Raw genomic sequence first — 26,822 nt, 5'->3', positions numbered from 1 at the left:
CAGGTCATTCCCAGAGACTCTTGCTGCCGCCCCCCCGCCCAAAAAAACCCCCAACAACTGACTTTTCTCATGCTAGTATTATGAGACGAGACCTGCAGTCCAGAGAGTCCATTTCATTCAGGATGGGACATGAAGGAGATATTAGTTAGTTTAAGGAGCTTGGAAAGAAAAGCGTCTGGACTTCTTTAAGTTGCTTGAAGACATTTCACCTCTCATCCAAGAAGCTTGTTCAGTTCTCATGCGAGATATTAGGTAACAGGCCCAAGAACCAGAACCAGGCCTGCTACTGGTGTGATGCTCAAAGAAGAATCACACCAGCATCAGGACGACTACCACTGCTCTATAAAGTGACCTACAGCTGACAACTTGTGTCCATATTTCTGACCAAATTGTGAGAGATGGATTCTGTGAGGGTGGCATGAAGGCCTGACAGCCTTTAGTGGGACCTGTACTCACATCTCCAACACCATGCAGGGTTTTTTTTTTTTCTTTATGAAACGTATCCCTACATTAGATTAAGCACAGGTCAGAGGGCCCGGTGGCGCCTGTGTCCGGCAGCCTCGCCTCTGTCAGTGCGCCCCAGGGCAGCTGTGGTTACAATGTAGCTTGCCATCGCCAGTGTGTGAATGTGTGTGTGAATGGGTGAATGACTGAATGTAGTGTAAAGCGCTTTGGGGTCCTTAAGGACTAGAAAAGCGCTATACAAATGCAGGCCATTTACCATTTACAGAACTGAAAAACACAAACGTCTGCAGGTTTTGGGCGGATACAATATTGCAGAAATGAAACGTACATTATGTGCTGTTGAACGTCTTTTATTGATTGCAAAAATGTGTATTTACAATGATGACAAAGGCTCTACTGTACATTAAATATGAACACGTTTTTAAAAGTTAGATAATTCTTTTTATCGCAATACATACCGTCAATACAAAAAAACTGGCTCATTGATGCAACACCTGTCATTTGCTGTGATGGTGGCACACAGTATGCCAATAATGATCAGGAGAGACTGGAGGCTTGAGAGTTCTCAGCCATGGCTTAAAACTGAGGACATCTGTGATACGGGACAACATTCATTCAACAGCCTTTAAAAGCAACCAAAGAAAGCTGAGCTGAATCTGCTTCTGTACGATGACAGATCAACTTCCAATCCAGCCCCACCCCCTTAAACCTACAAGGAATTAAACATTTTTTGCTGTCTTGTCCTGTTTTCATCCCAATAGAGCTTTTTGAATTTTATATTCTCAAACCCGACAGAACATCAGCAAGTTTCCCAGTTCAAAAGAAAAAACAAAATACAGCAAATACGTTTCTTAAGTACTGTGTGCCATTTTCACAAAGTAAACATGCCTCAAAAGCTGTAATACAGAAAACTGAGATGACAGCAGCTCTTCCGACCTTTGCCATCTCAGGCAGCACATAGGGCCAATGAGAAGTTTATTCATCCAAAATTTTTAAAAAAAAGCTGATACAGTATGAAGTCTTTATCTACAATACCACATTTAAAACAACAACAACAACAAAAAAGATACTCAATAAAGCTTTCCAGTTTTCAGACCAAGTGCGCACTCATACACACCGCTTCCACTCAAAACCAACAAAAGCCAAACTTAAAAAAAAAATTAAAAGTGCAATTTTGTACATTATATATGGCCCAGTGTAACGTAACCAGTTAATGGCTACTCTATGCTGCTCATTAAGCTAGAGAGAGAAGGTTGCCTTCAAAGCTTTCTGACCTTTATGAAGCCTGGTGACATGGTTTAAGCAGTAACAACGTCCAAAGAGGTAGCAGGTTGTACTAAACTGATAGATGAAACAAGGTTTTTCCCCAGGAGACTGGGCTTCAAAGCCAGATGTGATTTTACTGCAGATTTTGTTTAGTTTTTAAATATTGTTTTCAGATTTGAGTCACAGTTTTATGCATTGAAAGTACTTGGTTATATCAAGGAACAAAACTACTTGGAAAAAGGTCATACTTCAGGTTTAAATACACTCTTTCACAACTATAACCACACAATAAGAAAGCCTTTCTAACAGAAAGCAACGAAGGCAAACTTCTCTCCGATGCTCTTATTGGCAGAGTGATTAAAATTTAAGGCATTATCAAAGTCTCCACACAGCAGGGACTGTCCAGCAAAAACAGTAACCATCCTTTCTTTCTCCTAAACAACAAACAAACGAGAAAACATCTGTTCCATATCAGTCCGCACTGGTCACTATGTCTGACAGAGCTTTAGTACCAGAAGTATTCTCTCAGTGGTCCAGGCTGTTCCCCAGCTTTTGCCCCTCCTGCAGAGCAGCCATAGCCAGCTTCAAGTGCTCCTTTAGACTCTGAATCTCTCGCTCATTTCGGCCCTTCATCCCACTCAGTTCCTCTTGCAACTCTCCATATCGCTTACAGGCCAGCTGTTTTTCCTGTGGAGCAGAGTGACAGAAAATCTCTCAGGCTATCTCAGTGACATCACATCCACTGTGAAGGAAAAAAACATCTTGCATACATGTTTTAAACTAGCTAAATTACTCATGAACTGCATTTTCTATGACAATGTTGGCGTTCACCTATAGACTGTACATCAAAGATGGCAGTGCTCTTCAGGTCTAAAAAGTCAACATGTCTTCTACAGAGCATGGTGATTCATTTAGTAAAATTTGGTCCTCATTTGAGTAAAGAAAAAAAAAAACACCTTGGTACAAGTCGATCTGAGTAGGTACTAATGGTTGGAAACCTCTTGTTAAGGGGGAAAGATTTGTACTCCCTAGAAAACCAACCAAAGTGGTTGGTAGCTGTTGCTAGGTGAAACTGGTCACAAAGAGGGTGCTGCCAAAAACCTCACTGAGATTGTTCTGAATGACAGCAGACTGCCGCAGTCACCAAAAACTGACTTGTCTACAAATACAAGTTAGTTTTTGGCTTGTATTTGTAGACAAGTCACGGAGCAGCAGGGCGGAGATGCGCCCTGCTAACCCAGATAGCATTTGATTAAAAGCACTACCGTCTCATCTGAACACAACTTGTTTCAAATTACCAAAAAGGCAACAGCGAAAATCCAAAACCTGGGGGTTAATGTTGAGCACAAGACAATGGGAGGTCACAATAACTACTTGCATCTTTTATTTACAGCCTATTGGTAAATTCATGAAAAACATCCACCCCTCAAACACACACACACACACACACACACACACACACACACACACACACACACACACACACACAAACACTACCATGTTAAGGAACTGCAGCTCATTTCTTAGACAGCTGATCTCTTTCTGCAAGTACTGTATCTCGTTGTCTTTCATCCTGAGTAGAACCTGGGGAAAAAAACAAAAAAATAAAAAACACATATTGTGGGTGTTTCCTTTAAATGACAAAACAGCCTGCACTGTAATTTATGTAGTTCTAGATAAGGGCCAAAACACCACTGTCATTTACTTGAGAGGCCAAACGGTCAGGCTGAAGCGTATTCTTGAATAGTCCAACTCAAACTCTGCATTCTCCAGTTGAATTTGGAGAGGTTTGTACTGCTGACATGTTTGCTGTGACCTAAATGCATAAATCATGCTAGATAATCTGCAGCTGTTACAGTGAACTATATTCACAGAGATTTATTTTTCACCCAAGGCCGAATGTACTGACCACAGAGAAATAGATTGTAGTGGAATTTCCAGCTCGCTGGACTTTACTAAAGTAGTTTTTGCAAAGTCTAATCTTTGGCAATGTTCATTGTAAGCATCCACAATTTCAACAGTATAGATATGAGAGAAAATAATAAGTATAACAGGTACTCATTTGAATGCCTCATCTATGGCATCAGATTGACTACAAACAGGTATCTTTATGTAGCTGAGCACAACACACCCATACAGCAGGCCATTTCTTAGGCTTGCTGACAGTTATTGTTGTTCTTCTAAACTAATGCTGCAGCTCTCAGTGCAACTTGCAGATTTTCACAACCGTTTCACGCTGGTATTGCTTAAAAAAAAAGTCCTAGCAGATACAGAAGTGCCTGGTATGCTTTCAGTTTCAGGTATACATTAAAGAGTTGTTACCTCTAGCTCGCAGGGCATCCTGTTTTTGTCCTCTGAGCCGTGATCTTTGATGGCAGATTGTATTTGTTTCATCTCCTCTGTCAAACGGGCCTTTAAGTCCTAAAGATGAAAAAATTTGGCCTTTGTGATTTCAAGTAATGGCCGTTTGTTTGTAGAAATCTGCATACACATATTTAGTTGGGGCTGTAAAGTGAATGCATCATTCTTCCCAGCTGAGTATACTGCAGCTAACCCACCTGGTTCTCTTTCCTCAGTTGCTCCATGTCTCTCTCCTTGCGGCTGATTTCCCGTTCCCTCTCTGCGTTGTTCTGTTCAGCTCTGTTTAGCTCCAGACACTTCTGAGAGTAGCGCTCAGACAGTCCGGCCAGCTCTCTCTGCGAGGCCTGAGCTTCTGCCCTGCGGCAACACAAAGAAAACTGTGTTCACGTCGGGGCTTCGGTGAACCAAACCACTGAAACAACAACTTCAATGCTGCCGTTTCACATCAAGTTTCTCTTTACTCTATTACACATAAGCAGCAGTTACACAAAACAATATATATTTCATATAAAAATAAAAATAGAGTTGGACAACCCCTTTTTTCACATTATGAAAATATAACTAGAGTATAGTAGGTTTCCTTCGTGGTGCTTTTTTTTTCTTCATGACTTGAGTATTTCCTCCTGTGGTTTTAAAACCTCTTTGCTACTTATAACCAATGACCACAAAAATAAGGAAGAGCATGCAGAGGTAAAAAATGCAGTGTCGGCAACATAGTTAAGCCCTAAAATGCAGGTTCCAGCTGCAGCCACTGAGACAGTCTGTGTCAAAGGCCTGCGAAGCTTACAAAAGAAAACTAATCCATGACCAAATTCTTCCGCATTCCTTAAGCGCCTGACAGGACCAAGAGGCGGCTGTGGTAATGGCCTTACTTCACGAGTCTGCAAATTCAAACTTTTATTTAACAGAATACCCTTTTATGGCCACGTAGCTCCCACTCAAAAGCAAAAGGACATGTTCACATAAATTACCAATGAAGGTCGAGCTAAAAGGTGCAATAGAAGTTTAAGCCGCTTTCTGACCGTTTAACAAGTAAACAGGTTATGTAATCATCCGTCATATCATCATTGTCTCCATCAGTGTGACCCCAGTACATCTTTAAGTCACTGGCAAAATCTGATCTAAAGTTACGTACTGATGCAGAGCTCGCAGAGTCTGTGAGTCCACTGCGCCGCTGCTCAGCCTCTTCACTTTCTCAACTTCTCTTTCCAGCTCCTCTTTGTGTTTCTTCTTCAAAGCCTCCATCACTGAAACACAAACTCGAGTGTTACACAGTGTTTTCTGTTGTAAGTGACATTATCACACCATAACTTTACTGAGAAGGGGAAAGTTATCAAGAAAGACTGAAAGCATGTTGAAAGCACGGTTAAAACATGTTTCACAGCCTTCAACTGCATTAAAACAGAAGAATGTATATAGGTAGACGTGGCATAATACAGTAGAAATCAATTCTAATAAGAACATTCACAGGCAGGCACTGCACATTATGTCTTTTACTACAGAAAATCATGGTCATTTATAGTAATGTCAGTAAAAGTTTAAATTAAACCTGTAAAGGTTTAGTTTAACAGCGGCTATTGCTTCAGAATTTAGCAGTTAATATGTGGCTGATGTGCTTTTTGACTGACCTCGCGCTGTGTCCTGGGCCTCCTGCAGCAGCAGCCTGTCCTTCTGGGCCTCCAGCTCCTTGACTTGGCGGTCGTGTTGCTTCTGCAGCTCTTCCAGGGCCTGCCGATGAGCACGCTCCATGGCCAACAGGCTGCGGCTGCAGGGTGCCTCAGGGCCACAGCCACCCCGCACACCTCCTCCGCCGCCGCCTTCCCCTCCCTTCCGCTGTAGTTGCTCGACCTGCTGCCTCAGTGACGCCACCTGAGAGAAGAAAAAGGCGGAGGTAAAGCCTACTGAAAGCTGGTGGAGAAAGCTGATCAATGTGCCATTTTACTGCAACACACATTTGAGTCATTTCTTTCCTACAGGCAGTCCAATGACACCAAAACTTACTCCAGAGCTACCTTGGGCTTGACCTTTAACCCCATTCACTGCTGAATTTATGAAGTTGGTCTAACAGGGTTTAAGTTTAAGAAAAAACATTCAACTCTCTTTATATATAAACAAAACTGTAATTCAAGATTAAATATGCTGGGATTCTCTGTGCTTATAAATCATAGTAAGGTGTGTCAGGTATAGACAGCCTTAGGATTTGGAAATGCAAACGCATTCAAAACAAAGTCCACATCACACACAGACCAAAAGCAGGCATGAGTTTCAGCAGTATTTTTTCCAGTTTACTATCTGGGTCCTTCTCAATCCCACACCATCCGTTTGAATCATGTGCTTCATCTTATTTAAGATGGAAAACACTGCTGAAAAGCATCCAAAAGCAGTGGAAAACGATAAGAAGTGTTTACTTCATCTATAGCGATGAAGAGTTAATTTGCATTTTATGTCATGTGCAAATTGGAAAATCATCTCCACGCACTACCTCCCTCTGCAGCGCCTCATTGGCTGTGTGGCTGGAAGCACGTGATCCCACTGACGGTAAGGAGCTCATCTCCTTTAAGGGCATCTGTTCAAACTCGGTCCACTTCTTCTCGATTTCCTCCTCCATGCGTAGCTTTTGGTTTGATCCGGTGCCCTTCCTGGACAGCACGGCATCCCACTGGCTGCTTGTGTTCTTCTCCTCCTGCCTTTGGCTGTGCTCTCTCCCCTGCCCCTCTCCTGCTTCTCTCTGACTGGCAAGACGAAGGCTAGAAGAGGCGGGAACAGGGGATAGCTCAACGTAGTCAAACCTACGATGAGAAGATGGGGTGGAGGCCGGGACTTCTGACTGAGCTTCACCGTGGCGTGATGTCGGTCGACGAGGGGACAGCAAAACACGATCGTGGGAGTTTTCCTTGTCGCTGTCGGGTAATCTAGAGAAGTTTAAAAGAAAATTTAAAAAAAATTATACATAATGGAAAAAGATTAATAAATCTAATTTAAATCAGCAGAGATTAATCAGGACTGAACATTGCTCTACAGCACGAACACTCACATGAACACAGCTGCTGGTGAGTCATTACACAAGCAGAACATTAATAATCCAAATAATTAAGCTTTGACTCATTTTGAACCATCACAGCAGAAAGTGACTTGTCAGGTTGCTGGACAGAAAATGTCCAAGAATGTGACGCAAACCACTCTTGAATTTAGTGTAAGCTAGCACTTCAGCGCAGCCTTCTTAGATGTTGCCCTTCGGGGCAAGAGGTTGTAAGCAACACTAAGAGTTTATTAGATGTTTAGCTTTTAAATAAATCCATTTTATATGGTTACTATGACAAACACCTCCCACAAGTTGCTCAAGAACAAAGTACTTTTTGAAATGTCAAAATACTTCATGTTGGACAGTGTGTGGGAGACATTTTGGGTCTTTATGGAGTTTCTTTGTAAGTCTACCTGCCTGTGATCAGGCAGAACAGTGACAAGTTACGGTATTTGTATATATGCAGTCCTGTGGTTTGGCCATATGTATTCCCCAGAATACCACCTCTGTAAAAACGAGTGGAAGAAAGAGATTCTCTTTTTTGAAACTATCTAACTATTCTGATTCTAGGAGCCACCCCTGTGTGTCTAATCATAACTACATTTTGCCATAATTACACACAAACTTATAGTTCAAAACAATATTGTCCAGACTCTATGGCATGTTTTTACCTGATAATAAACACTCTTTTTATTTTAATGTTAATGTTAACATGTCTGCTCATAATTACTGTGTGATGTCAGGAGAGCTGCTGGGCCGAATACACTTCTTTAAAACCTCTATCCAGTTGCGCCTGATCCCAGCTGTCATGGCAGACAGGATGAATGCAGCCTCCCGTGTCTGAAACACAAAAGAAATATATGTTACAAAAACAAAAAACAAAAAGAAAAATGATGTAATAGGGTTGGGATGAGGAAAAACTGAAAGAGATATACAGAGAGAAAGGTGGAAGAGATACTGACAGAGATGTAAGACGTGATTAGTAAGAAAACACAGCAGTAACTGTTGAGTGGGTATGGAACTGATAAGGAAGATGAGAATGGGTGGATATAAAGATGAAAAACAGTCATAGTCTTCAAAAGGTGCCAAAAACAGTCACCTGTATCTGAAACCCATAGTTCTTCTCCACATCAAACTCTGACACATTGACACAGGATTTTAGGTCAATCTCTCCATCCAAGTCATCTTTCTGTACATAAACCACAGGAACATGGTTTGCATACTTCTCTTACAATTTCATATTCTCATTAAAAAAACAAAACAAAAAAAAAAACTAGACTGCATATAAAAGATGGACATAACCACTATAATGTCATGCACTGGTTGACCAAGTCCACTTTTAGGCCTCAAGCTGAGCATTTTCACAACCTTACAGGGGTGAACCTGACTGAAAAACCACGGCCCACCCATATGGCAGTGACACGTTGACCACAAGGTATTACCATGCATCACTTTTTGAGTCTAATGGAACCATATTTTAGAAAGAGGACATTATACTGTATTTAATGACACTTAAAACAAGTGAGCAGGACCATTAACCCTTTAGAAACCCATTTAATGAGGTCATAAATCAAGTGAGCAGTAGTGTCATTTCTATAGACTTCTATTTCCAGCCATATGAGTCGCCCAACTGCTGCAGAATACAAGATTAAAGCAATTCTAACATTAGCTTTTCTTTTCTGACCAATAAGCTGTGTCCATCTTTTATACAGTCTACATAAATAATGCAAGTTTGCTTCAATACAGCCACAAAAAATGAACTAAACAGACATAAAATAGTGTGAAATAAATAAATATATACCTCCTCTGCAGTGGAGTCCCTGTAATACTTGAGTCCTGCATCAGTCAGAACAAACCAATGCTTCTTCCACTAAAAAAACAAAGACTGAATTACCGGAAGCAGCAACTCTAAAAGGCCAAATATGTAGACAGGTAAAAAAGAAAATTTTCAGTCCTCTATGCAGTCCAGTTGAAAACTAAGTATTTCCTATTCGATAGCTTGTAGAACCACCTTTAGCAGGAACAATTCGAATCATTTTTTTTTTTCACTTTATCAGTCTCTTACATCTTTGTGAAGGAATTTGGCCCACTCTTCTTTACAACATTGCTTCCGTGCACTAAGGTTTGTGCACATTTTTTTATACATAACTTTCTGAAGGTCCTGGCTTAGCTCTGAACCTTGACTGGGCAATATCAGCACCATGATTCCTTCTTTTTCAGCCACTCTGTAGTACATTTGCTGCTGTGCTTGGGATCATTGTCCTGTTGCACGACCCAATTACATCCAAGCTTTAGCTGTCAGACAGGTGGTCTCATAAGTGACTGTAGAATACTTTGGTATGCATAAGAGTTCATGACTGACACAGGTGGCCAGGTCCTGTGGCTGTAAAATATGACCAAATCATCACACCTCCACCATCGTGCTTAACAGTTGGTCTGAGGTGTTTGCGCTGATGCACTGAGTTTGGTTTTCTTCAAACATGTCGGTGTGTATTAGGCCTAAACATCTCCACTTTGGTCTTGACTGTCCAAAGGACATTGCTCCAGACGTCTTGTAGTTTGTTCAGATCCAACTTTGTAAACCTACGCCTAGAGCAAAAAACTACCAAAACTTCTATTTTTAGATACGCTCACACTTGCTGATGATCAATAAATCAAGGCAAACATTTGAATGGAAGCAATCAGGGTGTACTTTAGGGCTGCCACAAACGATTATTCTGATAGTCGACTAGTCACCGATTATTTTTGCAATTAGTCGACTAATCAGATCATCATCCATTGGACGCAAAAGTACAGCTTATTGCACCAGCAGCATCTGCTCTTATATAACTATCATTAGCTTACAGCTTTAAGTGTTTAAGGTATGTGCTAACTAAAAATAAAGACAAGATGATAGTTTATTAAATTTTAATGAAATTTGCAGGTTGTTTCGGTGAAGTTTAATAAACTCCTTGCTATCTAAAATATAACCGGAGTATATTCTCGAGCATCTCACACTTCTGATAATCAGTTGTCTGCTTGACGTTTATTCAGCTGTGTAAAAACTATAACTTTAATCTCAGCCAAACCTATTTACTCAGGAACAAATAAAATATTAAAAAAAGCCAAACAATAACATTTTAAGTTATCGAAGTGACTTATATATCATGTTTAACCTGAGTAGCGAAAGACGGCGGTGGGTTTGAAAACGATTTGCCGGAAGTCCGGTGTTCTCAGCGGCTCTAGTGAGCCTTGCCCCCAGGCTAGCTATCAAACTAGTGGGTAACAGACGTCTCCGAAAACGTCGGAGCGCTTTTGAAAATATGTGGTGTCTTGATAAACTGAGCAGATATTTGAGGTTTACACAGTTACATTCTCGCCTGAAAATATGTTAAACGTTTATTTTGTGACCCAGAAAGAATAATAAGAGTAATATTAAAACTAACTAGCTGCCGCCATTGTTGTAAACTGACCTGGGCCGCGCTATGAATTCTGGGACACAGTTACTTCTTCGGGGTTTAACGACAGCTGGCATCCTTGTACATGCAGTGCTGCCATCTTCTGTTTCAGTCCGTTATTACACTCTTAAATCCTACTACTTATTCCTGCGTCTTTTGTGATCTTACAAAGCTTCAAACGACGCGTCGACTATTAAATCAGTCGTCGACGATTTTGATAGTCGACGTAATCGTGACTAGTCGACGTAATCGTGACAGCCCTAGTGTACTTAGTTTTTCACATCACTGCATATTCCTTTGAAAAGTCTTTTTTTCACACGGCTTGAAAACACAACAACATAACACGCCATCTAAGACAGTATCGGAATTATTATTATGTTCTATTTTTTTCGAGCGAGCCTGGTCTGAAAAAGCTGAGACAAACACGAGGGGAACAGGAAGCCTGCATGTGTGAAGCGAGAAGCTCCCTCACCCACCCAAGCGTTTCATTCAAACAGAGGACACACCTGTTATGCCTCAAGCCACCAAGCTATTAACATGATAACAAAGATAATCTGCTGCTATCGCCTTACAAACAGCCTCTCTCATTAGGAACGAGTGATGCTGGGAAGAGGCTAGGAAAGGAGAAGGAGTGACAGGAGGATATGACTTGGCTGCACTTTACCTCCCCCCTCTCGTCCAGTTTTGACATCCATCCCTTTTTGAAGTTCAGGAGGTCGGGCTGTGAAGCAGAACAAAGTCAAAGTCGCCAAAGAAAATGCAACAAAAGTTCAACGCTTTTTAACGAAGGAAGAAAAAGTGAAAGTGAACAGAAACAGAAAGAACAAACTAGGGTGGACAAACCACACAACCCCATATTAAAGAGCGGGTAGTGTAGTATAATTACAACAACATTTATGTTATGAGCAGCATCTATATCACTACAGGTTTATGTTATCATTGTACATAAAGACCAGAGACTCCTGACTTATTTTGCCACAGAGGCCATAATTTGGTTTCCAGTGTCAAGAAGTGATAGGCCAAGTCAGTTAAAGCAGTTTATATTATATTACATATATTACATCCTCTACTGCTTTACATTTAACTAGATGGTAAAGCAGACAGTATTGAGCTCACTCAACAATCTATATCAACATCAACAGCACTGTGTTTACGTAACAGGGTGCTGCTCTATTGCACTGCAGCAGGTCTGCTTTAGCTTCAAACACGATGACAGGAAGAGGAAAACATGCGCTAGGTACCTCAAGATGAGGTGATCCCAGATTAGAAGATTAGCCAGCAGCTTCTTTTTTCTTCCTTTTTCCAAGCAATACATTCCTGACTTGGCTTATCTCTCATTCACCAACAAGTACATTCCTCACTTTTTAAATCTCTCTGCATTTGTCAGCTCATCTCCAACTGGCATCTCGCTCCCCACGACTTTCCACTCGTTTTTACTTTGTTCTTCTCCCATCTGTTTGCAAGTCTGTACGCTTAATATAATTTCTCTCGTCTGTCCTGTCATCTTTAACTACCCCTTTTCTGTATTTATGTTCCATTATGTACTTGCATTCTTGCAAGCCATGGTACCGCCCACTTTCTCTCTGTTTGAGCCAGTTAATATATGCCACTGAGCTCCTTTAATCTAACAATGATACAGTCTGATGACTCCCAACAACAGAGTATAACAGGAATAATGTAGGGAGAAACCCCAGGTTAACACGACTTTGATGTATTTGACAGATCCAACTCAGTTTCCTTTTATTCTTAATGAAATTATGTTGAGCTCTTCAACTGAGAAGCATTGTTGGGTGTAGACACACACACACAGTCGAGCATCGTATTTAGACCTTTGTTCACTGAGAGCATTTTGTTTTGTTTTTTTAATTCTGTTCCTCATTTAGGTGTAATTGCACCTTACTGTGCTATTTTCTCTGTTTATTTTATTGAGCTACTGTATTTAAGCTCTGTTGTAATAGGTTTTGTTTAAGAAAAACAATCGAACTAAACATGGCTTTAAATCCATAATGAACACTGATTGTATGCCTTGAAAAAACAAAAAAGACAAGTCTAAAATACAACAGAAAGTTATCTGTCAAACCTAATTACAAATTATTCACATCATGTCAAAACATGCCCATAAGCAGAAACAGGAAGCAGATGGTTGACGTAGAAAAACGGACACCTGTTAAGCAGTAAACCCTTATACTATCAGAACCGTGACCTTGCTTGAAAAGGTCATAAATTGAAGAAGGGAAAACAGTCAACTGAACAGACAACATCACTTCTTTTCATCTCCCGTTTCCTGTCACTATAAAGACGTATTGTCTGGTGAGCTTTGTCCTTAAGGTTAAACAGGTTTCACCTTTTTTTCTTATTGTGAATGAGAGTGTCCCGGTATAGACTACACTCATTGTAAGGCCAACTCCTAAATTACTATTGTTTGGACAGCCAGTACTTCTAGGTTATTAAAAAACACCTGCCAGCTTCGCCTGGCAGTATCTGCCTGTTTGCAACCAGAGGACATGTGTCACAGCTGGCTATAAAAAAAGGCACACACAGTTCAAGCTACAAGCTAGTGCCAGTTACTGTAAACAGTAGCAGTAGGGTAAAAGGGGAGGAAACTACACCACGCTTTGAAAGCAGTGTCAAGTACTTCGTTTCGACAGCAGTTACTTTACTTGTTTTTCTCCATACGTTAACAAGGAACCACAAAAAAAACTAAACGAATAAAAGTCACTTTTAAGCTAGCGGTAACTTCATGTACACACCCCTCGAAGTCAAACAAACGCTCGCCACATTAAAACTAGCTAGCTTTGTAACGCTAATATACGTCAACATCTATGATAAACTAGCTAAACACTTTAACGGCTAGCCGAGAGGCTTCGTTTGAAAAGTAATGAGGTTCAGGAAGACGTGACAAGCAGGAAAAACAAAGTGTTTTCAAAGTACAGCCGTACAGTGAAGGAGGGTGCCGCTTACCGTCATGATAACAGGATCCGGGCAGGGTGAGATAAAGACACAAGTACTGTTACCGCACGCAAGCTTAATTGCCTATTTAAAAAAAATCACCTTACTTTATCGCAGGAAAAGTTAAGATGAAACCCCGCCATTCATACCCATTTTAACCCAATCAAGCGAACCGCCAGCGTCCTGAGCACGTACCCCGCCTCGTTAAGGGGAGAGTGCGTCCATGTCGCTGCACGCGGACAAGTTTTTCGCGTTTTAAAAACAACAGCAAAAACAATTTTTCAACTTTGTGACAAGTGGAGCGGAGCTAATGTAGCGCTTCAGCCCTGCTGCCTGTTTGCTCGCTGCTCTCGCTCTCTGTCTGTCTGTCACTTCCTGGGCGGGTCCGCGAAGATCTGTTCAGAAAACAAGCCTACCACCTACTCCGTCGCCCCCACCACCCCCAAATAACTGCCTTGGCTATGAAAACGGGGTCCGGGGAGCTCCTGCGGGGGAGAAAGTGGAGATCCATCTGAGTCTCCCTGGAATCTCTCATGGGAAATTTTACCCTCCTTATTGACTGAAGCCACACAGGTATTCCCAACAAGATAAGATATGGAGGGGGAAAAAGTCTGTCAATCTAAAGTCCTAGTCTGCAAATACAAAATCCTGACATTCCCTCGCTTAGACAAGCTTTCTCTTCTAAACTCTCAAAAAAGACTTGCCACATTTTCCCGTCTGAAAATCTCTTGCACATAAAGTGGCACCCCCACCCTCCTCTACCAAAAGCCTCTCTTGTAGCTATTGGTTTCAGTTCAGGAATTTCAACACATGCCCCAGCAGACCACAATTGACAGAGTTCAGTCAGTGTTGTGAAATGACTGCAGGGTGTAGGTAAAAAAGACAGACACGCGACTGTCAGCTGTTAAAAGGAGAATTTAAAGAGTGTAGGAACAGACACACCAGCAACCTTAACCTTAAGCACATAAAAAGCTTTTGCAGTTACAGACAGGAGCTGTGCAAACACTGGTAAATATGTGACAAAAAGGGATATTTAAATAGGCGGGACTGCAGTAAAATTGAAACAGCGGTTTTATTACGGTGAATCACAAAATACATGTGGCATATGCAAGGCATGCAAGTAAGCAAGACTAAATATTTTTGCTGTGTAAACATACCTGCATTTGTTCTGATCTGTGATAATAACCTTTCCAAGAACTGCTCTCATCTGCTGTGGGACTGCCCGATCTCTGGAAAAGAGCAGCTTGTAGTTATTAACCAAATCAATACGGGACTGAGCAAACATGTCCCATCCATAGAGGTGTTTTGTTTTTTAAACCTGATGTGTGGTATGTGGTATATGAAGTTAGGCATTAACATATTAGGTAATATAATATATTAATAATATAATATAGCAATAAATGCCATTCCAAGGTTTTATCAGTTCCTACACCCTTCTATACCATTTGCACTCTCTGTTCCCAGTCTGCCCTACTGCTTACTTTCAGATACCTAAATCAAGAAGCTAAAAAAAACGTGGGTTTCTTACATCCTTTAATTAACTGGCATGGGCCTGAGCCGGCCTACCTGTAATGAGGTGGAGGAGTGAGCTCGAGATAGATACCCAGTGCCACCACTGTGCCATTCTCTCTCAGTGTCTCCTGTATCTTCCCACTCTCTGGAGGGAAGCTTGCTCAAGGAGTGGCTGAAACAGCAGACAGGTTATTAGTGTCTCTAATTAATCCAGTCGAATGGACTAGAAGAAGCAAAGCTGGCAAGAGAAAATACATCTTCCAAGAAAATGTTGGCGAGTAATCATACCACTCAACAAATGCTCAGTTTAACATATGCAGGTGTAACATGAGCCTGACCTGGCTGGCTTGAAGAGCTCCTGTCTTCGGACGGACTGCTGGTTCTGCAGCCTTCCCGCGTGGCTCGAGGCCTCGCTGTGATGGATCATTTTGACCTTCGGTACATCAGCTATTATGGCATACGCCTCCCTGTTCCGCCCTGTAGATCCCACAGAGAGCCGGCCCGACTCAGAGGACTCCATGGAGCTTTGCGAGGAGGTGTGCCTCTGAATTTGAATGGGAAGTGAAGGGCTCTCAGGATGACGGGAGGTCCTCTTGTCATTAGGAGAAGGGCAGCGGTCTTCGCGGATGTTTCTACCGACACTGGATCTGTTGCTGCCTGGGCTCCTTGGTCGTTCCAAGGTGACAGCAGTGGATCTGTTGCCACTTCCACCATGTCTAGAGGGCGAAGCAGCCCGAGATAACGAGGAGCTCCGGAGGGAATGAGTTGATTCTCGCCATGAGCGTGGTGAGCGATCAGAGTTGGATTTTGTGTCAGCGTGGGTGTTTTTTCTCTGAAAGAAATTACCAGAGTCTCCATTAATGGCACTTCTGAGGACTGAGTACCCCGGTGGGTGACTGCTGTCTTTCCTAGAGGGGGAGGAGTTGCGGCTGTTTTGATTCCTGCTGTTGAAGGAACTGCTAGTTTCTGTTTTGTGTGCCAAACGTTGGTCAGAAGCTTCAAAAGTTCTCCTTAAAGATGATGAACTGTATCTATCATGACTTCTGACTGAGCTGTTAAATTCAGACTTGTGCAGCAAAGGCTGAGTAGGTGTCTCGTAGCTCTTCCTCAAAGGGGGAGATTTATGACTTTCACGACTACGGCCATGTAATAAGCTACCGGTGTCTGTTTTCTTCAGCTGATACCTGCTGTGGGTGTCATAACCCCTCCTCCCAGGAGAGGAAGAACGGCTATCCCGACCTCGACTGCTTCTGGCAGGGCTTGATTCAGTCTTACGCAGTATGGAATGACTTGGTGTATCATGACCTCTTTTAGATGGAGAAGGATGGATGGGGAGTTCTTGTTCTTGATCTTTCAGCCCATTTCTAACAGATGGGTTACGCAACAGAGCCTGGCTCTCAATATCATAACCTTCTCTTATCGGGGACCCACAGCGTGCGTGGTGACTGCGCCCATTTAGAGACATAACGGACTCAGATTTATGAAGTAGTGATTGGCTAGATGAACTGTAGGTCCTCCTTGGCGGTGAGGAGCTGCGACTGTCAGAAGTCCTTCTTGATGGAGATGAAGTCCTTCTGTTATACACACGTCCATGTGATAAACTAGTGCTGGTTTCAGTTTTGTGAAGAGGCATTTGGCTTGAACTGTTAAAGTCCTTCCTCTGCGGAGATGAGCTTCTGGAGTCGCCACCCCGACCACTTAAAGACCCATTTGCTTCTGTCTTTCGCAAGGTACTCCTAAAATCAGAAATCATGCTGGATTGGGATTTGACTGAACTGGCAAACGATTTGAAGTTTCTTGGCAGGGTTCCCGACTCAATACGTCGCCCATGTGTGCTTTGCAAGGAGCTTCTGGACCCCGGCTCCCTTCCTGGAGACCTCCCTCCACCGTCAAAGTTAGTCCTGCTGAGGGAAGCGATGGATTCGCTGCGTCGGAATGTCGGGTTTCCACGTGAGGGAGAAGACGAGCGAGACTGCAGAGCCGAGCTTTGCCTCGGGGAGTTGTACGACCCCGAATGCTGATAGGAAGAGACGGGAGAAGAAGGGCTTACACGGCCGTATGAACTGCCGAAACCCTTTCGTCTGCTAGAGGCCAGCGACTCCGCTATTTTAAAGGGAGTAGGGCTCGGAGAGCGAGGGCCGACTTGTGCCTCGACCTCAACTGCAATTTCATATGGGTCAGGAGGAGGGATTTCCACATCCACGTCCTCATCCACAGCCTCTGGTATCTGCCTTTGAGAAGCCACACCAAGATTAGGATTTCTGAAGGGAACGATGTCTTTGGGCTCGACGTTCCTGCTGCTGAAGATGGGATGGCCTCGCTCGAAGTGGCGGAACGGAGCGGGTGGGCTGCTGTCATGGAACGAACGGGCACCTGCTGCCCTCCCCAGCGAGAAATAGCCACTTTCGCGCTTCTCTCGCTCTTCTTTCAACCCTGGAAGAGAAGAAAAATATTTTTTAAATAAGATGAAATAGAAAGAAGCAACGGTAACAGAAATAAGAGAAGCAAAAGTCAAAGTTCAACCTCTGAGCAACTACCGGAGGTTTCCTGACACAAACCGAGCTATATTGTATTACTGATAATTGCTCTTGGACACTTCACCTGATGACAGCAAATAGTATTGCCAAGTAAATAACACCTCTGGCTGTAACTGGATATAGATTGGTCAATTGCAGCACGTCACAAGTTTACTAAAGACTCAGTCGACCGCTGTACGGAGTATTTGCAAATATCTTTGACGATTCTGCTACCTCTGTTTTTCTCTTTCCCATAATTTTGCTTTGGTTTATGAGTCTAATGTTCTAAGAAATTGATTCAGCAACACACAATGTCAGCCTACAAGTACCCGAATGTCTACTGAAGCCGTCTCTGCTCCGAGAGTCATCCATCCAAGCCCTTGGGTTGGGCCGGTGGGGCGGCGGGTCAAGCCGGGTCATATCGAGTTTGACCAGGTGGCGACGGATCGGTGGGTATTCGTCCTCTGCACTGGCCGAGCCACTGAACTCCTGGTAGTCGCTCTGCTCACGGCAGCTACGTGGAAGAGGAGATGGAAGAAGAATGACGAGAGCAGAGATGAACGAGGTGAGAGATCGGGAGTGGGGAGTGAAAAGCAAGAGAAGAAGTCTCAGAAATTTGATCAGTTTAATAGACACGTCGTAAAACTTAAGTCATTTTTCAGGTCAGAGAGCATGGTGAATGCAGGAAGATCAATACAAACTACAGTACCTTTTAAATCTAACTCCACAAACTCTCACACTACACTTTAGAGTCATTGAATTGCCATTGCAGCTCCTTTTATCATCACGATGCCTTCTTTCTTACCTGTCTGTGCTGTCGTCGTCAGCCTCGCAGATATAAAGCTCGCAGTCGGGGCTCAGGATGCACAAAGAGGGCTCCCCATAACCCAGACGACCTCCATTGACATCGCAGTAGCTGCTCACCACTGACAGACCATCAGAATCCTCCTGATAGGATGAGAGGGAAAGACATGGACCAATCACAATTTTGCGGCAAACTCCATCCCTCTATCTCTCCAAGTCACAAAAAGAGGAGAGGAAGTGATGCGCCTCCACCGGCACGTGAAGGTTCACTGAAAGTACACATCAGTGTGCATACATGACAAACCCTCTTCGTCTGGCTCCGGCTCCTAGAACAGCAGTTTTGATAATAGCGTCTGTCCCCTCTGTCCTCCCTGACAGACGCTCACATGTGCTGCTGTTCGATTAGGGTTACACCTCTGTAACCCGACCTGGCTCGTGGCTTTCCTCATTAATATTCCATCACTTTTTTTTTTAACTCGTCCTCTCCATAAACTTTGCCGTCTCAAGGAATGATTGAAAACTGTCTGCAAATGCCAGAAAATGACAATCCCCAACACCTTCTAGGAATCTACAGGTAATATACTACCAGATCTAAAAGAAACACAATCAGGTGTAAAATATGCACAGAAACAGATTATTGCAGACGTTTCATAGAGGCATATCAAACAGAAGCTGGGGCACAGGTTTGTGCCGTTTCGAAACTGTCCAGAAACATGCCCATCCTCTCTGAACTCCCGTCTAATATTACAAGTCATTCCCAAGAGGGCAGTAAATGATCCAGCTTCATTCATTTTTAATAGAAGCCACTACTGCTACCCTGCTCCGCGCCAATGGCTCTTATTCTCCGTCTCTGATCTCTCGTTCATTTACTCACAAGTAGTAAAGTTTCAGACATGATCACATTTACTTTGTTTACATGTAAAGTTGAATGGGAATTTCTTCATTGGTCCTTTCTTTAACCAGAGAATCGAACTCTAGGGTTAAGTCAGGTGTACTTAAGTTTAAGAGTAATCAGTAGATTATTAAATTAAAGTTAAAGCAGTACAGCAGTGCCTTATTGATTCCTGCACCAGAACATCTGATCTCAGTGCTGCGCTGCCTTACCGCTTAGACCTGTGACCTCTAATGCATCTTCCTGCTGCTCTTCACGTCCAGCTAATCCCATCACTCAGCACACATTGAGTTCTCATTATCTCTTCCTGGTTATCTTGCTGCTGTTGCTGCTCTGCACATCACCGTCCTGCTTGTCTCACCTTGCTGCTGGTGTCTCTTTCCTCCGTTTGGGAAGAAATTGGTGTTAACGCTTCTCCCTTTCTTGACCCAATCCCGGTTTTAGCCCCGGCTCCGGACTCGGCAGCGGATATCTGTTGCTGCGTGACCTCAGTGCTCTCCCCCGCACCGGCGTGCAGGTGCCTCTGGCGCAGGCAGTCGTGGCAGCGGGAGGGGTCGAAGATATTGGGCTGGAACTTGGGGCAGATGGGCTCATCGCCGGAGAGGGCCATGGTGAACGCAGAGGGAGAACCTGGATGTTCATTGCCTCCAACAGAGAAAACTGGGAAACAACAGCAGGAAATATGCAGAAATATTTATCTAACACTTGAGGAAGACTTATTAAAAAAAGACTGTCAAATTACAGAAGTGTTTCTGCACATTAATTCTAATTTGGTAACGTACAGAGCAAGCATGAGCCACTAATGCGTGATTGTGACACATTACTGTAAGGTGGTGTAAGCACAGAGCAGCTGCAAACAGTGCATACTAAAAAAGGGAGTTTTGTTTCAGGACGTGAGAACTGTTAAGATCACTGATAACTAACCGCACTCGCAGCTGATGAAATGCAGTCCAGTCAGAGCAGTTCCACAGTACTACACACCACAAGACACATGCACTGTAACCAAGCAACTTCTACAAGCACCAGCGCCTCTGGTAATAGTCAACATGTCAATTAAGCCTTTAATAGTGTAAAACTGAGGATGGTAGAAATATATAAAAATGGTTTTGTTATGAAAAAGATTTAAAATTACCTGACAAGAGGGGCTCCTGCCTTCAGCGTGTCATCATTAAGGATGAACTGCCCATCAGACCCCCATCAGGCACATGCCTCCTCTTCCCCATGCTCTCTGTCCTCCCAGACACTTAAAACAATCTGATTGGCTGCTCTGACAATGAGTGAAACTGCAGCATCTGTGCCATCCATGGCGGCTCTTAGCCGACACGGCTGAGACCCTGAAGCGCACACAAACCCCAGGACCAAGATGGAGCCAGTGGCTTATTGGTTCCCCTATTGAGCAGCTGTATTAAATATCATGGGCTTTAGAAAGCGAAATGAAACGCTCATGCTAGCGACAGCTGGCACACGCTGGCTCAGGTTAACGTAAATAAATAAACACTGGCGAGGTGGGGGTGTTTAACATATATTAAAGCCGCTGGCTGTTTGTGTTCTACATGAAACTGCTTGGTTCGCCTTTAGATCACACAAACACAGGTGATACTCAGCTAGGAGGAAATACAGAGCTAAGGGTTGGTTTCCTGATGTTCTCCAGAGGATGTTGACAACAGAATCAGGTTTCCTATTAAACAATAGAGCACAGTGGGACAAAATTCCTCACAGGGCACGCTGACATAATGTGACATATGAGATCAACATGAGATCAACAGAAATTATTCAAATTTACTTTAATCAAATTTGAGGTAAATACAGCACACTCAGTACACAATTAACAAATAACTATAATGGGAAGAAACAAAAAAAAGTTGGAAAATGTACAAAACTGAGCACAAGATTTCACAGGGCAGGTAACTCCAACATCATCTTTATGCATACACGTATTCTTTTCGACGCGTGAGCATAAACACAACCAAGTCCAGTTTGTTGAGCTGGCCTAACAAGAGCAGAAGTCCATTGTCAGGAGTTTCTTCCTCCCTTCATGCACTCCTTCAGTCCTGATGATGCGCTTTCTTCCCGGTCTGTCTACGTCTCTGACGCTTGCTGGTCCTGCCGCCTTTGTTTCTACCCTCTGTGACACCAGGTCTCTTCTCTGTCAGACGCCCCCGTCCGCCTCGGCCTTCCTGCTTCCCTTTCCTCTTCCGCTTGCTGGTGTAAGTGCTGAGCTGCGTTGTAAGGGAGCGGATCCTAGAGTGATGAAAGAGCAAGAGAGAAAAAGAAATAAACCAATCAGCTGGAGTTAGAGGGGCCAGGTAAGGTAGCTGTGTGTACTCTGGAGGTGGAGGAATGCAATAAGGGATGGGTATTGAAAACCGTTTTTTGTTGAGAACTGGTTCCCACTGTTTCAATTCCTTGGAATTGTTTGCCATTTTTGCAAATGATTCCCTTATTGATTCTAGTCGCCCCGAATGACGTCACCACGTTGTGGAGGGTCATTTACCTGGCAGGAAACATGGCGCCTAAGCGGCTCAAACGCTCCAAAGTTTGATTATACTTTACGAGAACAGATGACAACAGGGCAACTTGCAATACTTGAAAAGTAGATAATTCATTTAAGGGAGGAAACACTACAAATACGCAAAAGCATTTGCTCACAAAACACGCGATAACCTTAAATGAATGTCGTGTTTTTAATTCCGCTCCGGACTCGTGAATCTCAACCCAGCAGCAGCGGTAACGTTTGCACGTCCTCTCCCGTTAATGCGGCAGGTAAATAATCAACTAACAGTGCATATTATGTTAGCGCGATCTGCCTTATTACAAAACCTGCCATTACTGTGCATTTAGGTGACCATGATGAGAAAGACAGACAGAGTCTGGCTCAGATGCTGGCAGTTCTCACTGCAGTCTACCGTTAGCGTCTCCTTTCAGGCCAGGATAGACGAATGTCACCAAGCAGTGACTAAGTTTGTGGTAAAAGGCTTGCACCCATTTGCCACAGCAGATGATTTTCAGTAAGTGAATGTGTTTAATTGTAGGCAGGAACATTACTGGATATTCTTGTGTAATTGCTACTGAATAATTTATGTTGTAGTTGTAGTATGTTGCAGTTGAAGAGCCATAGGCTGTGGATCTCTTAAGATCTCACTGTTGGGTTTGTAAGGCCATGTTACTCCTAAATTTCTATCTTCTTCAAAGAGAAGATATAAAACAAAGTTCTAAGCTAATCGACTTTAGTGTTCTCCTTTTTAAAAAAAAAAAAATCGATAAGAGAATTGATAAAGAATTGAAAAATTCATTAAACAGAATCGAAAATGGAATCGGACTCGTGAAAATCTTATCAATACCCATCCCTAAATGCAATGCAGCATAGTATTAAGATATTTCACGTGTAGATATTGTGTTGATACGGGAACACCAAATATCAATGTTTTATTAAATACATTATACTCTGAGAATACTACAAACAGAACAACTCATCTCATCCACCAGCATCATCCTGACATGACATTAGCTGAGCAAATGAAATCAGCTCAAACGAAAAACCGTCCAACACTGGACACAAAGTCCAACGTTTTAATCTTAAAAGCAGGACAAAACTGATCACAAGCTGCTCTCAATTAGAGACGTGATTAACAAACTGCTTACTTTTTGTTAAGTATTGGATTCCCAGCTTTTTTTGGCATTCCAACCATTTTCTCTTCCTCTTTCTCCCCCTCAACCTCATCGTCACGCTCCTCATTAGCCTTCAAAACAAGCATACTCAGTGTTAATGCAGTATTATTACCTTCAGTGTTATCTTCAAACTTAGAAGAACACACACATATAGCCTATTCAGATGATTACAGACCTTAATATTTACCTGGTTTGCTGCAGCTTCGAGAAGGCGAGCTCCTGTGAGGTCAAGATCACTGATGGTTGTCACGGTTACTGTGTGGTTGGGGTGATCGTACTGCATAGACTCTGTTGTGCTGGTTATCGCATCTTCCAGATCATCTTCGCCATCCTCTGCAATACAGGATCACATAAAGGACAATGAAGCTACATGCACAGATTATGAGACATCAGTAAAATAACCAGAGCGCAAGTTTTCCTGTAAACTCACCAAGAGCTTCTGTCCTCTCCTTCAGCATCTTTATGTATTCCTTGTGTCTCTGTAAGGAGACAAACACATTTAATACCATTGCCTATTTTCTCAATATGCTCAGGCATTTAGCAAAAACAGGCTTTAAATTGGGGCTCTTTTCCATGAGGACTCACGTCTTCTCTGACTCTTATCTGCTCTTCCTTGATTTTCTTCCGAATTTCTTCTACTGCCGCTTTCCTCCTCTCCACCTTACGCTTGTGAAAGCCGGTAAGATATTCCCTGAGAGAGAAGCAGATTAAAGTCCAAAACCAAGATTTATTAAGTCAGACTTAGAAAGGTGTACTTTATTAAGAGGAACCTTTATAACTCAAACTGCAAAACTGGCTACAGTTAATTTATGAGGTTTACATTACCTAACAAAAAACTTTAGTCAAATAATAACATTTCTAGAAATTAACAATATTTATAAATGCAGGTATATAATAGTTTGAACACCATACACCATCAGCAGGTTTAAATACGACGAGGAGAGTGGGAAGATAGGAAAGCCTCCACTTATTTGGTTAAAATCGTACACAAATTACACACATTTATTTCCAACAAGCTTCCCAAATAAAAACATTTACTAAAATCTGGTACTAGTCCATGCTAATCAGCGCTAGTGCTATGATGCTAGCTAACATGTTGAAACAGTGTTTTCAGCGACGCGCTTTCAAACTTACTGTCTGTTTTTCTCGTCAAACGTTACGATGCATTTGTTCTCCCTCTTCTTCGATCCTGGCTTGAACTTAGCCTTTTTGGACCCTTTGTTTTTAAAGTTTTTCATGTTGTGCACGTGAGTTCGCTAAGTTACTATACCGCACGTCTCTTATTTTTGTCCGGGGGGGAACACATACCACATGACCTCTACAGTTCCAACAGTTTGACAGCGGCGTTTTAGTTTTTTTTAAATTACATACACACAAGAAATAAAATAAAATAAAATTAGCATGGTGGCTAGCACTGTTGCTTCACAGCAAAAAGGTCCTGAATTTGCGTGTTCTCCCCGTGTCTTTCTGTGTTGTTTCCGGGTACTCTGGCTTCCCACAGATCGAAGACATGCAGTTAGTGGGGTTAGGTTAGGTGGCGATTCTAAATTGGTTGTGGGTATAAATGTGAGTTTCATATTTAAAAATGAACTGAACTGTTTCGATCTGTCCAAGTTGTACCCCACCTTTCGCCCTATAACGATAGATGGGAAAACTTCCAGCCCCCCACGACCCTGAATTAGATAAACGGAAGAAAATTAATGGATGGAATCAATCAATCAATCAATCAATCAATCAATCAATAAACATGTCAACAAACATTGCTTACCGGTTATATCAGTACAGTAGGAAATAATCTTTGACGTATTAACTATAAACACATCACAGAAGATGTACAGATGTAATTCTGGCCCCAGAAGTGTTTTTTGGCCTTGATGTGGAATATTCTTGTCATATCCGTGGATTAAAATCATCACCAGTGTGTAGTTTTTTTAATAAGAGAAAGACGAGAGATTTTCTTTTGATCGATTTTATTTTCAGGGAAAATCCTCGTTATGAGAAGAGATGGGTGGACTCCAAAGCAAACCCAAAACTGCACCAACACGGAACAACATTTAGAGAACTTAAAATTAAGAAGATAAAAATACTTTCCCCTAAAATAAATATTTATTTCATACATAAATTTATAGCTCATGTTAATCCCTCTAATTGTATGATCTTTTCGTGTGTTTTATTTTAAATATACAATCCATGTACTGCAGTCAAGTCACTCCATTAAAATTAAAGGAGCGTCCTACACCTGAGCCCCTATGAATGCATCAGCTGTCATTATGCACAATCACTTTTACTAAAAAAAAATAAAAAAATAAAAATCAAAGAAACTTTTTACCTTCATATTGTGAATATTATCAAAGCACATAACACTGTGTCCAAATCTGGTGCTTTTTAAGTTGCCTTATTTTTTTTCCTCCAGCATTTTGAGCACTCATAACTTCGAATCATAATTGCATGGCTCCTTTTACTCTCCTCCTACTGTAGGGGCTTACTGTGCAACCAGAAACGTCTCATCTCTGTAAAAAGTGCACAAGTGTTTCATTTGAAGGAGAAAACTCAACTTCAGCACAGTTATCAGATTTCACTGGCCTTCACACCCAGCCAACGCCCACCTTCTCCTCTTTAATTTGCTCCTTCACATATTACTCATCGACAATCACTGAGTAACATACAGCATTTAGTAGAGACCAGTCACTCTCACACTCACACTTTCATGTGTCATTTTATTAGAAAACATCCAAATGAACAGATAAATTCAGACCATAAAAACACCTCAAGGGAAAAAAGACAAAAGAAACAAAATAAAAACAAACAAACACTCCAGCTCGCAGATGTTGTTGAACATAAATTTCTTCTTTGTGTAGTTTACCAGTCAGGGAAGCGTAATCTAAACTGATAGCAACACTTTCAGTACTCCTTAGATTACAGCTTGAGTTGACCTGGAAGACAGGGTACTGGAAACATCGAATTGTATTCTAGTGTGTTTGCCCGTATTCTAAAATCAAGACATTACAATGTGCGCCAAAGAAAAACAAACAAAAAACATAGAAAGTGATCAAATTTACCATACCAAGCTAAAAAGTTTAAATGAAAGGATTCTTTAATAAAACAGAGATTTCCTCTGCTCCCGACCTTACGCTGCTCATACAAAACAATAACATAACTGCAAAACTGCTCCCATCTCCAGAAGCATTTATATTAATATTACAGAACCATTAAATAAGAAAGAAAAAGGAAAAATGATATTATAAATCCCGCATCATGTATAAGACCATCATTACAAATAAAAAGCAAATTGGACTACAATTTCACAAAGCTCCTCCATCAATCCAACGTGATGAAATATAATTTTTTTTTTTTACATAACATCGAGGCCTTTTTGCTTGCAATCTGTACAATGTCAGTTCTGTCAGTCTGCAGAGCATGACAACACCAAACACCGTCTGAGGACCCCCCCATTAAAACCTGTAGCTTTTAAAGGTGGTTTATATACACAGAGACGCAGCAGAGAAATTGGTTATTCTGCACAAACCTATTTTTCTTTGCTGCAGTGAAAACATGTCACTACAGCTACAGCTTGTGAATTCAAACTGACCATACCTGTTCTACACGAGGGATATTTTCTTGTTTTTTATTTAAAACAAACAAAACAATCTAAAAGGCTCCAGCAGTTTTTCATAGGTGACTGTTCTCAGAGCTCGCTGCATCAGAGGATCCTCTCCAGACATTTACAGCTTGTACTCACTCCCACATACTAATCAGCCTCACACTGAAATGCAGTTTAGCGTAGTAGCTCAACAGGAATCCCCCAAGTCTAAAAAAAAGACTGGGGTGGGGGTGGGGTGGGGGGTGAGATGGGCCACAGGCATTAAAGTTCATGTCCCAAACTCTTATCCTCTTATCCTCTTCCTCTGGTCTTCTTTTTCAGACCAAGC

General features: G+C 42.2%; 2 protein-coding genes across 4 annotated transcripts; both read right to left on the bottom strand.

Annotated features, from left to right (window-relative positions):
• Positions 1–965: 965 nt before the first annotated feature.
• triobpb (TRIO and F-actin binding protein b) lies at positions 966–17,995 on the bottom strand. Of its 2 annotated transcripts, XM_085157800.1 has the most exons (15): positions 17,858–17,995; positions 15,351–17,445; positions 15,067–15,184; positions 14,658–14,729; positions 11,216–11,272; positions 8,916–8,984; positions 8,214–8,303; positions 7,845–7,954; positions 6,575–7,004; positions 5,721–5,961; positions 5,228–5,339; positions 4,290–4,449; positions 4,054–4,152; positions 3,229–3,315; positions 966–2,418 (listed from the first exon to the last, which is right to left on the bottom strand). In XM_085157800.1, exons 1-15 carry the CDS (start codon positions 17,946–17,948, stop codon positions 2,257–2,259), a joined length of 3,993 nt encoding a protein of 1,330 aa, XP_085013926.1. In that variant the 5' UTR covers positions 17,949–17,995; the 3' UTR covers positions 966–2,256. The 2 variants fall into 2 exon arrangements, with proteins under 2 accessions (XP_085013926.1, XP_085013925.1); XM_085157799.1 differs by lacking the exons at positions 14,658–14,729; positions 15,067–15,184; positions 15,351–17,445; positions 17,858–17,995 and adding an exon at positions 13,513–14,300.
• Positions 17,996–20,991: 2,996 nt separating this feature from the next.
• Positions 20,992–26,678, bottom strand: nol12 (nucleolar protein 12). 2 transcript variants are annotated; one of them, XM_085157824.1, is made up of 6 exons: positions 24,028–26,678; positions 23,479–23,584; positions 23,324–23,372; positions 23,069–23,226; positions 22,867–22,964; positions 20,992–21,465 (listed from the first exon to the last, which is right to left on the bottom strand). In XM_085157824.1, the coding sequence occupies exons 1-6, from the start codon at positions 24,129–24,131 to the stop codon at positions 21,270–21,272; spliced, it is 711 nt and encodes a 236-aa protein (XP_085013950.1). In that variant the 5' UTR covers positions 24,132–26,678; the 3' UTR covers positions 20,992–21,269. The 2 variants fall into 2 exon arrangements, with proteins under 2 accessions (XP_085013950.1, XP_085013951.1); XM_085157825.1 differs by having other exon boundaries at positions 23,081–23,226; positions 24,028–24,534.
• Between the last annotated feature and the right edge of the window lie 144 nt (positions 26,679–26,822).

The sequence above is a fragment of the Neolamprologus multifasciatus genome, chromosome 4, assembly GCF_963576455.1.
Source record: "Neolamprologus multifasciatus chromosome 4, fNeoMul1.2, whole genome shotgun sequence".
Taxonomy (NCBI): domain Eukaryota; kingdom Metazoa; phylum Chordata; class Actinopteri; order Cichliformes; family Cichlidae; genus Neolamprologus; species Neolamprologus multifasciatus.
This window is presented reverse-complemented; position numbering and strand designations above follow the sequence as displayed.

What these genes read in the sequence shown, in the direction of transcription:
- triobpb (XM_085157800.1), bottom strand. Translation starts at nt 17,948, where the DNA reads ATGACCCGGCTTGACCCGCCGCCCCACCGGCCCAACCCAAGGGCTTGG. An exon ending in AACTGGACGAGAGGGGGGAG is followed by an intron (nt 8,985 to 11,215) that starts GTAAAGTGCAGC and finishes TTGTTTTTTTAG; the next exon opens with TGGAAGAAGCATTGGTTTGT. An exon ending in GGGACTCCACTGCAGAGGAG is followed by an intron (nt 8,304 to 8,915) that starts GTATATATTTAT and finishes GTTTATGTACAG; the next exon opens with AAAGATGACTTGGATGGAGA.
- nol12 (XM_085157824.1), bottom strand. Translation starts at nt 24,131, where the DNA reads ATGAAAAACTTTAAAAACAAAGGGTCCAAAAAGGCTAAGTTCAAGCCA. An exon ending in CAAACCAGGTAAATATTAAG is followed by an intron (nt 22,965 to 23,068) that starts GTCTGTAATCAT and finishes CTTGTTTTGAAG; the next exon opens with GCTAATGAGGAGCGTGACGA. An exon ending in AATCCAATACTTAACAAAAA is followed by an intron (nt 21,466 to 22,866) that starts GTAAGCAGTTTG and finishes TCATCACTCTAG; the next exon opens with GATCCGCTCCCTTACAACGC.